The 11,462-nt window shown below is 39.0% G+C and overlaps 1 protein-coding gene across 1 annotated transcript; it reads left to right on the top strand.

Moving 5' to 3' along the window:
• Window positions 1–6,734: 6,734 nt before the first annotated feature.
• LOC141717857 (uncharacterized) lies at window positions 6,735–10,288 on the top strand. The gene is made up of 4 exons (XM_074520072.1): window positions 6,735–6,987; window positions 7,983–8,606; window positions 9,050–9,225; window positions 9,445–10,288. The coding sequence occupies exons 1-4, from the start codon at window positions 6,974–6,976 to the stop codon at window positions 10,041–10,043; spliced, it is 1,413 nt and encodes a 470-aa protein (XP_074376173.1). The 5' UTR covers window positions 6,735–6,973; the 3' UTR covers window positions 10,044–10,288.
• The last annotated feature ends 1,174 nt before the right edge of the window (window positions 10,289–11,462 follow it).

An 11,462-nucleotide genomic window follows, 5' to 3' on the forward strand; every position in this document is an offset into this window, starting at 1 on the left:
GATAAAAGGGACGATAACAACTTCGAGATCACATAAAACACCCACGAATGTGCTAAATAAATAAGCTCTGTAACAAAGGGCGCGCCTTGTAGCAACATCAGTCATAATGTACTGACAAGGTTTGTGATGATATAAGGGTGCGCCATCGTGAAAATATGAGTCATGTTTTTATAAATGGCCAAGAAAAAAATCAAAATGCCTTACCAAATTTTTATGCATATAGGGAAGAATAAAATTAATATCGAGCCATACATGCAAAAAGTAAAAGGGTAGCAGAAAGATAAGTTATACAACTTTGCACAACATCAAAAGAGGGCTGGCTCCTCAGAAGTATTTGAAACTTAAGTACAAATAAAGGAAAGACATAAATCAAGGCGCGCCTTGAGGTTGATCTGTTGGAGGAATGGTTTGAAGAGGAACAGTGGTACCAGCTTCAGGCGCGTCCTTGGGGATTTCCTCTTGTGGCGCGCCCTCGACTTCTTCCTCCTCCAACCCAAGTTCTATTCTCCTCGCCTTGATTTCAGAAGCATGCTCTTTCTTAAACTCCACCATCTCGACAACTGTCTCCTCCCCAAACTTCTCGAAAGTGTAATCAGGGTCATTGGCCACAAAACCAACCCTATAGAAGTGGAAGCCATTGGCAAATGCTTCATCATCCATTTCCCTCTTTTCATCAGGCCAGCCTGTTTTCTGTTGCTCCTCGAGGTACTCAATCCTCAGGTTGGCTCCACCAAGCTCAGTATGAAGAGAGGTAGCCTTTTTGTTGGCAATCTCCAACTGAGAAGTAAGATTGGCCACCTCATCCTTGAGAAAAGAAATCTCGGAGTCCTTAGCTTTAATATCCTTGGCATGCAGAAAGTCTTTGTCTTTGAGGGTGTTCCTCAGAATGTTGTTGTCACCCTGCACCCTCTCTAGGGGCGCCCCCTCCTCAAGTAACTTGTCCACCACTCGAGTGGAGTGGATGAACAATTGGCAAGATGCTTTTATAGAAGCACGAGCAGCATCTCCCAAATCTATAGCTTGCCATTGTTCCACTTATTCATCTGAAACATGAAGGGAACCCATGAGGCCAAGAGCGTTCAACGCAGCAGATGAGCCAGAAGGCGCGCCCTCTGCTCTATGCCTCTTAGGCGTGCCCTGCTTATCTGTAAGGTCGATCACGGACCTTTTTAAGACAGGAGTTGTTTGAGGAATAAGAGTTAGACTGGGGACGGATGTCGGTGCTGCAGGAGCATCTTCTTTCAGTTTAGGCTTGGATTTGTCACTAGGGCGCCCCCCAAAAGACTTGGGAATTCTTGGAGGAGCCATTTCTGCATAAAATATAGAACATGTCAATTGAGCGTGACAGTTAAGTATGTTGAACGGGGCAATAAATAAAAGCAATTGATAAAGACAACATTGATAAACATGTATAAAATGCTACGCCTAGAATAAAAGGGCGCGCCCTGAGAGGGGGAAAGATTAATTACATAAACAGAAATTTATATCCAGTATGCCAAAGGTTAACAGAAAAGAAATATGACGCGCCAATGATAGAAAGGCGCGCCTTTAGGATATACAGGTTGTTGAACCTGAAGGATCTTGGCCTTGAAAAGAGCTGTCATCTGCTTCTTCTTCTTCTTCAGCCGCTTCCTCGCTATCTAGGTCGATTATACGGGAAATAGGGGCGCCTTTCCTAAACTTTACATATTTACACTTTGTCCCTACTTGGTCAGAAAGGATTCCGACTCGCATCAGGTTAGTCCGGGTAACTAAGGTCTTTAGATTCCACCTTTCAGCAGCCACTCTGAGTAGGGCTTCAGCTCATTTTTTGGGCTCGCCCTTAAGGTGTTTGGCCACTGGTCTGTCTGAAAAAGTATAAAGATATGAAAAGGAAGAAACAACATAAAAATAATACAAGGAAAGAAGTAAAGGGCGCGCCCTTACTTGGTGACTTGTTGAATCTTATCCTTATCCTGGGAACGTCATATAAATAGAAGAAGTTTTCCTTCCAGCCTTTTTCATGACTAAGCTTGCCAGAGGAGAAACCTTTCTTGTTGTGTTGCTTGTCTACAACCAAGTAATAGTACCCGTGGTCAGATTTTCTTAGGTTAAAGAAATAAGCAACTTCAGCCATGGAAGGTTGAGGGAAGCCTAGGTCCGTATAGAGAATGAACAGGGCCAGAATAAACTTGTAGCCGTTGGGAGAAAGTTGGAGTGGAGCCACGTCATAAAGTTCTATCACTTCCCTAAGATAGGGGTGTAAGGGCGCGCCTATACCCAAAGATACCAGCTTTAGGCTGGTTACCTTTCTAGGAATCTTAAAATTCCTCCCATAATTAAAGATATGGGGCCGCATCATGCTCAAAGGGCGCGCCCATATGCCTTCCATATCATAAAACTCCATGAGCCATCCTAGTTGCTCATCTGAACAAGCTGAAGATAGGCCCACACAGAAAAACTTCCCATGTTCCTTCCTGAAACGTTTCTTCACAGCTTCATTACATGGTTCAAATTCATCCCAATCAAAATCTAATTCACTGTCAGAAACTTCCCAGTGTTGGAAGGGGATTGGAGAAGGTTCAGGGGAGGTAGAAAATTTGAAGGAGTCTTCATCAAAGAAATTTTCTTCATCACGTAGAGGTGACGCATTTACTCAGGCGCGCCCTCGGGAACAGAAGAAGTAGGCGCGCCCTTGGGAACAGAAGAAGTAGGCGCGCCCTCTGTTTGTTGGGGAGATGGGCTTGGGGATACAGCCCTGTAGGATACCTTAGAAGGTCCTGCACCTACGTTGACACCCCTCTCAACACCCCTATACCTATCGGCATTCAAACTTTCAAACCAATCATTGTCATCCAGTTATGTCCTATCTGGGGCTGGGGATCTGTCCTTTTGGACCAGCTTCTGCTTCCCCTGTTTGCGGGATAAAGGAATGTTGTCCGTATAAGAACTATCTGAGGAATCTGCCATCAAATTCCCCTTTTTGGAATCTTGAAGAAGGCGCGCCACCCGGTTCAGAAATTCAGGAGTATGGTGGGCGTTTGGGGGTTGAGGATCGAAGTAAGTATTTGGAGGCGAATAGATCCCCAAATTTGTGAGGAAATTCTTGAAAGGGTGAAAAGGAGAGGACGCGCCCTCGTCTTCCAGCTGTCAAGAAAACCAAAAGAAATTTTGAGGGCGCGCCCCATGCGAAAGAACGCAATACAAAAGTATAAAGGAGGCAAAGAAGATAAGGGGAGGTGTATGAGAAGAATATTTCCTAGGATCCATGTCAACTCCCTTCTAAAACAAGCCCTCTCATGAGAAGGCGCGCCATAAAGAAAATCATAGTTTATTCATAAGGATGGGTTTTACTATAAACATGCGCGCCTTATTATGGTCGTTTATAGATTATAAGCTAAAGATAAGGCGCGTCCTAAGTTGCTGGTGGATTTTAAAGGCACAGATAGTCATAAGTGATGGTCTTTAAGGCATAAGGGTACTAACGATTAGAATTCTCAAAAACAACAGTTTAAAGGTTAAACTCAATAATTTTGGATCTAAGTCAGTAAAAATTTGAAATTACATATATACATACACAGATACATACACCATTTATGTATATCTTCAAGAACATTTAAAGAAGTTGAAGAGACAAAGTAGCATGCAATGTGATTTATGTGATGGAATTCAGAAAAGAAAGAAGTTTTACATACCTTTTCGAATGGAGAAGAGGATGATCGGAAAAAACTGAGGAAATGATAGCCGAAAGAGAAGATTCTGAGCAAAAGGTCACCGCTGGAGTTGAAGTTTTTGGTGAAGAAAGAGAAAATAAAAAGAAAAGGGAGAGTAAAAGTAAAAATGAAAATGACTGACAGTGACTCCTATTTATAGGTAAAAAGGACAGCTGTCAAATCTGTCATGTCAATCACGATTCCCGAAGAATAAGGGAAACCGTTTCGAATCCATTCAAATTTTAGGACGCGCCCTCCTGAAGGCGCGCCTTATAAAGTTGACAACAATTTAAAAAGCATGGAAAATAAGAACATTGAGTATATAAAGTCCTCTGCCTATTTGGCGCGCCTAGTAAAATAAATGTTGGAAAATATGTTTATACAGATTTTAATAAGGATAAGGAGAAAAATTCCAATCCCATTTTCAATGACATATGGAATTTGGGGGGGTAGTTGTTATGCCCAAAAATTGGTATAAACGATATTCAGATTGAGATTGATAAGATAGGCAAAATCGAAGGAGAAACGCCTAAAATCTAGGAAATAATAAGGTTGACTTTCCATAAAGAAGACGGCGCGCCCTAAGAACGCGCCCCATTAATTGAGTAGTTGATTAATGGTTGTGGCTATTATCCTCAAAGGCGCGCCCTCACACATGGTAAGAGGAGGCGCGCCCAATTATTAAAAAGAAGGAGAGGAATTCCTTAATTGAAATCTGTTCTGTGGTGAGCCTTAGGGCGCGCCCTAGGCAAGGAAGGCTCCTTGGACAGATTATTCGGACATGATTGCTTTGGTAGACCTACACTTTGGCTTGGACAGAATTAGAGCAAGCCCTAACGACGAATAATTTAGGGCGCACCCTATGATGTAGAATGATATAGGAAAAGATCAAAGGCTGATGACACAGGGCGGCGCCAACATACAGGAATGTAAGGGCGCGCCCTTAACTTCTACTTGGTACAAAATGCAACTCTGACATGCTACTTGGACGAACTCTTTGGAAGATTCAAGGAAGATGGAGATTATTATTACTAACCTATTTGATGCAGGTACTCTATTGTATCCTGCACTTTGCGCCCAAAAGCTTGGGATCACTTGTCCTGTAATCTGGTAGGGGCTCCTTATCGGGGGACAAGGATGCGTCCAACATTTGGGGTGAACCACGGCTATACCTGCGTCCGCGGACTAGAGAAACAGCTGCTAGCGGAGGGTTATCCTTGGCCAGGGAGATGCCTCATCCGTGAAGTCTCGAAGCCGCGGACGAGCCTTGGGCCTTGATGGTTGGGCCTCATCGGCGGACATTCCTAAAGCTAGTAGAAGACGGTTTCCAGCGGGTTTCCTACTGGGCCTCGGGATAAGAAATCTAAGCCCATTAGGTTTCTTGTTCCCCAAGAACTACGTGGGCTTGATCCCCTATAAATAGGGGTACGTAGGCAAATTGTAAGGGGTAAGAAGCGAGAGCGCAAAGGAGCCACCACTAACCCTAAGTAATCTCAGCCCCCAATAATCACCATCAGCAAACACTGTTCATCTTTTCCGACGAATACTGTTCATCGGATCTACCGATTACTGTTCACGTTTCCGACAAAGAACCGCCATCACATATCTTGTTTCCGGCTACGAACCTCAAACTTTGTTGCTCCCAAATTCCTCCATCAACAGGTACCATTTCGAGATCTTTGAATTTTGTTTTTTTTGGTTTTGTTTTAGTTATTATCTGTGTGTTTGATTGTATCGCTTTATGCATTGTGTCGCGCTTTATGCGATGTGCTTATTGTGTTGAAAATGAATTTTATGGTGTATTGGAAGATCCGAATATCTCACATCAACAACACTTTCGACATGTTTATAACTGGTATCCGGCAGAACACTTTCGACATGTTTATAGTCGGTATCTGATAGTTAGATAGATGAGGTACGTCTGGAACGGTGGTGAGAATCGCATGTTTACCTCTCACAACAAATATTTGTTTATAATATGAGGTCAATTGAGTCCTCCGAACATTGCATAATCCATGAAATTAATGTGAGGGTCAATTGTGAAGCTGTTTTCAGGGAAATGTTGGATTGATTGATCAAGAAACTATTATCTTCATTTTTAATTTTCAGAATATTTGTATTCAGTTAGTTAAGAAATTCGGAAATAAAACGGCTAATTAGTTAGCTCGTGTAATTATTTTTCAACCTGATTATATGATCAGTTAGGAATTTGTCCCGATTGAGCCTATTTCAATTTATTAATGAAATGTTTTAAATTTGACAAAAAATACAATAACAATTAAGTATTTAAAAAAATAACACTTTTAATACGCTACCACTTTTTATAATTTTATTAAAAAAAACTAAAAATCTTAAAACGAAACCAAATATCACGTACGATGATTTAATATAATGGATTCACTACATAAATCCAAATCATTAACTTATTTTAAAAAATTGATAAAGAAGTTAAACATTAAGTATTTAAAGATTTTTTTTAATATAATTGATTTAATATAATGGATTTAATATAATACTATAACAATTATGTATTTAAAGATTTTTTTTAATTGATAAAGAAGTTAAACATTAATATTTAAATCTCAACACTGATTTAATGTAAAAAATTTGCAGACAATGATCCTATTTAACTGAGATTTTAAAAGTTTTTTTAATTTATTAAATCTAGGTATTCAACTGGGATTTTAAAAAATGTATCAGAATTTTATGATATTCAACTAGGATTTTAAATTATGTTACAAAATCTGTTGTATTCGATCAGGATTTTAAATTATGTTTAAAAATATGATGGTATTTAACTGAGATTATTTAAAATCCATTAAAATCTGATAGTATTCACATGTTTCATGATTTTTGAAATCCAATCATAATTCATGAGATTTTAAAGGATTATTTTTAAATCCTAGAGACTCTTCATCAATTTTACGATATTCTACTATATTTTATCTTGAATTCACGTAAAATCATAATCAAAATTCCGGTTCAATACCGACTACACCCCTAAGTCATGTTTTTTAATAAGAGAATAAATGATTTGCAAAGTTTATTATCGGTTTGAGAAAGACTTTCACGCCCTGCTAAAGAGTTGAAAAAGTCCGAACTCCATGTACACGTTTAACAATGAGATCCAACCAAAACTTGTAAAAGACGATAAAATGGCGTCAACTGGGTAGTAGACTAGTAGTGTCTTAGATCCAAACTCCGACCCATACTACTAAGAGTTTTTCAATGGATGGTTACAAGGAGTAAAAAAGCTCAACTTTACAGACCTCTTCTTCGAAATGTCCAACTTCAAGTAAGTTTCTTAGTGTTGCAATGTCAGTTCATTTATCTATTTTTACTTCATTTACTCTTGTTTTCTTCTTTTAACTACATTTCTGATTACTCAGTATTATACAGTGTTACGTTTTATGAAGTTCAGTTTATATCTTAGTAGGCTTTCACCACATTAAATCATAATTTATGTATTTCTGTACGCGGAACCTTGATATCTCATTTACAAAAATTGAACCTTGCCCCAATAATTTAACTAACTAATAATAATCGTCGTATGATACAAGGGCGGATTCATGTAGGGGTCGGCGGGAATACGTGCCCCACAGAAATCAGGCCCCGGATCCGCCACTGGTATGATACATGAGAACTCCTGTTCAGTGATACATTATTGATCACTAACTAAAACTTGCTACTCATATATCACCACAAATGGAGCTTAAAGGCAGTAATACCAGTGTCCAAATTTATGAGGCCTCTAATATGTATCATGACATATCTTGGATTCTCGGGTTATTGTTACTACTGCCTAGGATGAGATTAACTAAATTTATAACAAACAAGATTTTGTTATTACAATTATTAAAGTTGAGATGCCCAATTGAATGTTCTATTATAGGTTTTCGTGGTTTTTATAATTCTCACAGTAGAACAAATTTATATGTTAGACTTTTGAAAGCTTTCTAAGATTATAGGAAATTGAGATAAAATTTGTTAGGACCATTTTGTGATTACAGTGTTGAAGAAAGACGAAACGTTATCTAATTTAATTCCACTGCTATTTAGGCCAATGCTTCAGGCAGTGTCCGTGTTGGTAACCTGGCTTCTTTTTTCAACTTTAATAGTGGTTTAAGTATGTGAATTGCAACTAGTGTCGGCTTTTGTTGGCAGGTCATATCATATATGTTATTAGCGAAGTACCATGTTGCGAAAATGGGATATGTCATGACTTGGTAATTTTAGTGCTTGTTAAAAAATATATACACAAGATTGTATTTTGATATCGACTTGTAACAGAACGAGAAGGTTTTTCGGGATTTCCCTTTCTCTAATTATCATCAACCTTGCGGCCATAATGGAGCGTTCCGATGAGAATCTCCTTCCATCTGTTTACAAGGAAGTTAGTGAGACTTTTGGTGCTGGGCCATCTGATTTAGGATATCTGACATTTATACGGAACTTTGCTCGAGGCCTTGCTTCACCAATGGCCGGTATATTGGCATTAAACTATGATCGTCCAGTAGTTCTTGCCATTGGGACTCTTTGCTGGGCATCGGCAACAGCTGCAGTGGGAGTAAGTCATTATTTTGGGCAAATCGTCTTCTGGCGTGCTGTAAATGGCTTTGGACTCGCAATTGTGATACCCTCACTCCAATCTTTCATAGCCGACAGTTATGCCGATGGTGTGAGAGGTACCGGATTTGGTCTTCTGCATTTTGTTGGCACAGTAGGTGGCATAGGAGGTGGTGTTCTTGCCACTGTAATGGCTGGACATGAATTCTGGGGTGTTCCAGGATGGCGTTGTGCCTTCATTATGATGTCAACTTTGAGCGCTTTTATTGGATTCCTTGTTTATTCATTTGTTGTTGATCCAAGAAGAATAATGAGCACTGACAGTACCTCTGGACCAGGTTCTAATAGGTGAGGCAAAAATTATTTGGAAAAAATGATGTTGGTTGATACTCAATACTCCCTTCATCCCAAAAAAGACGATCATTTAACTTTTTTCACTCATTTCAATGCACTCGTAAGAGGCTCTTGTAAATATTATTTTTATATATATATATTTTTTTGAAATATTATTTTTATATTTTTAAAATTTTGTATAAAAATACAAGAATAATATTTTTTATACAAAACAAAAAAAAATTGAAAAAAAAAAATTTACAAGTACATCTTCTGGATACGTTGAAATACGTGAAATAGTCAAAAGATCAAACTTTTTGGGACAGAGGGAGTAGCTTTTTTGTCCGTGTACTGTAATTATAATATGTGTTTACTTGTGCTTTTAAAAAAGTAACCCTGAACTAAGAATAATTGAGCTTTTACTAATACTAGCTTTCTTGGCCTCTTCCATTTTTTAGAGAAGCTTTGGTAGAAAAGGGGATTGCTACCTCAACATCAGTATGGTTAGAATCCTGGAGAGCAACGAAAGCTGTCCTTAAAGTGCACACGTTTCAAATTATTGTTTTGCAAGGTCTAGTTGGATCGCTGCCTTGGACATCAATGGTGTTTTTCACATTGTGGTTTCAACTAATTGGTGCGCATTTATTCATATTACTACATTTTTACATGTCAGGGGTGAATGAACTAGGCAATATTAGTTAAGACATAGAATGATTAATATTCAAAGGCTTGTACTGTTGGGCATAATACATTTACATTTATGTTCAAGGATGGGGAACAAGTTTCAGGATTGTTGTTACGTAGATATAGCTTATTTCATGTCAACCAGCTCACAGAATGGCTGATAATGCAGGTTTTGACCACAACAGCGCGGCAACCCTCCTCAGTCTTTTTGCAGGTGGATGTGCCATTGGATCTTTCTTGGGTGGTGTAATAGCAGATCGGATGACTCAAATCTACCCTCATTCAGGACGCATAATGTGTGCGCAGTTCAGTGCATTTATGGGCATCCCATTTACCTGGTTCCTTCTTCGAGTAATTCCCCAGTCAGTTAGTAGCTACTACACATTTGCTGTGACACTACTCATGATGGGTCTTACCATTAGCTGGAATGCTACTGCAGCCAATGGCCCTATGTTTGCTGAGGTGGTCCCTGCCAAGCACCGAACTATGATATATGCATTTGATCGAGCTTTTGAGGGATCTTTCTCTTCGTTTGCTGCTCCTATTGTTGGAATTCTTGCAGAGCAGGTATATGGTTACAATCCAAAGTCTGTTAACCCCAAAACAGGGTCTATACCAGAGGCCATTGCATTGTCAAAAGGCCTCTTTTCAATGATGGCAGTTCCTTTCGGCTTATGCTGCATGTTCTACACGCCCTTGTATTGGTTCTTTAAGAGAGACCGAGAGACTGCTAGGTTAGCCACTCTGAAAGAGGCAGAGATGATTTAACCAGCTTTATTCCACGGCAGGTACAGAGATGATTCCAGTGTCTAGATTACTTTCCAGTGCAGTGCCTACTAGTCCATAAGTATCAACTAACCTTGACTTCATGATCATAAAATTGTTTTAGTTAGAATTTTAAACATTACCTATATACATGTGTATTTTGATAATAAATGTATTAATATAATGATATACATGTGTATTTTGATAATAAATGTATTAATATAATGAATAAGAATTTTATTTAGTAATGATGAAGCCATCTGCATTCACGTAATTGTATACTGCAACATATGTGTCTTGCCTTTTTTTTTCCCCTCAATCGACATCATAATCATACCAGGAGCAATATAAAATCAGTTGATGATCAGAAGCAAACAAGAATTTATTAATAATATGTTTGCTTAAAGAAAATCAATGAACAAAGAAGAACACTAGCTAATATGTCAACAAAAATTATAAAATTAAGATTTCTCATTACAAACCACAACCAAATTATCGTCTTATTTTCTTCCTCTAATTACAGAGTTCTCTTCTGGGTATTCATCTTATTAAGGTCCTGCATCCCCTTGACGCATAGTATGCTTCCTGCGTAGGTAATAATATCAGAGTGATAACTCCAATTCTTGCCCGACTCCTCTCCTTTACCTATCCGAACTCAGCTTCCATTTGTGCAGAAATGAGTGTGTAAGTGGTTAAGCTGTAGGATTGGTGCAGGAATGAGTGTGTAAGTGGTTAAGCTGTAGGATTGGATCCTGCAAACAGAATTGGAGGGGGATGACGTCTCCGCGGGGTTGTGAGGGGAGTTGTCCCAGCATGAGGAACCTCCAATTGAATTGGAGAGGATTTAGATAGCTCCCCCTCAGGAGTACTATTCTCAAATCTTTCAGTTTGTGAAGACTGTTTTGCACATGAAGATGCATTAGAGGTATCCATGGGGTCTTCAGTAAAAACTGATGAATCCCCATATTTGTGATGGTGTCATCAAGGTCTACCACAACATGTAACCTCTCACCATATAGATGGATTGTGTGGGTGGTGAGCAGAGCTTCCTGAGCTAAGTCACTTGATTGTTGTTGTACTTGAGATTGGATTCAAGTGGAGTTGGAATAGAAGAAATTTTAGTTATAAGAATTTGTTGCTCAGCTGTGAGTGTTGGCAGCTCCCCCTGAATAGATGAGGGAGCTTCAAGTGATGTGTCCTCACAGTGTATGCCTTCCTTGTTTCTCCTACCATACACTTGAATTGCTTCTTGTGTTGGCTGTGCAAACTCACTCCTGGTTGTTATTACAACTGCATCCTGTTGGGAGGATGTAGAGGAGGGTAGAGTGGTCAGCTCAGTTTGTTTATGATGGATTTAAATCGCAGCGGAAGCATGACAAAACACTTTAACACATATAAAATCCAAATAAAAATATATAAATC

Source organism: Apium graveolens, chromosome 4 (assembly GCF_009905375.1).
Source record: "Apium graveolens cultivar Ventura chromosome 4, ASM990537v1, whole genome shotgun sequence".
NCBI classification, from domain to species: Eukaryota; Viridiplantae; Streptophyta; class Magnoliopsida; order Apiales; family Apiaceae; genus Apium; species Apium graveolens.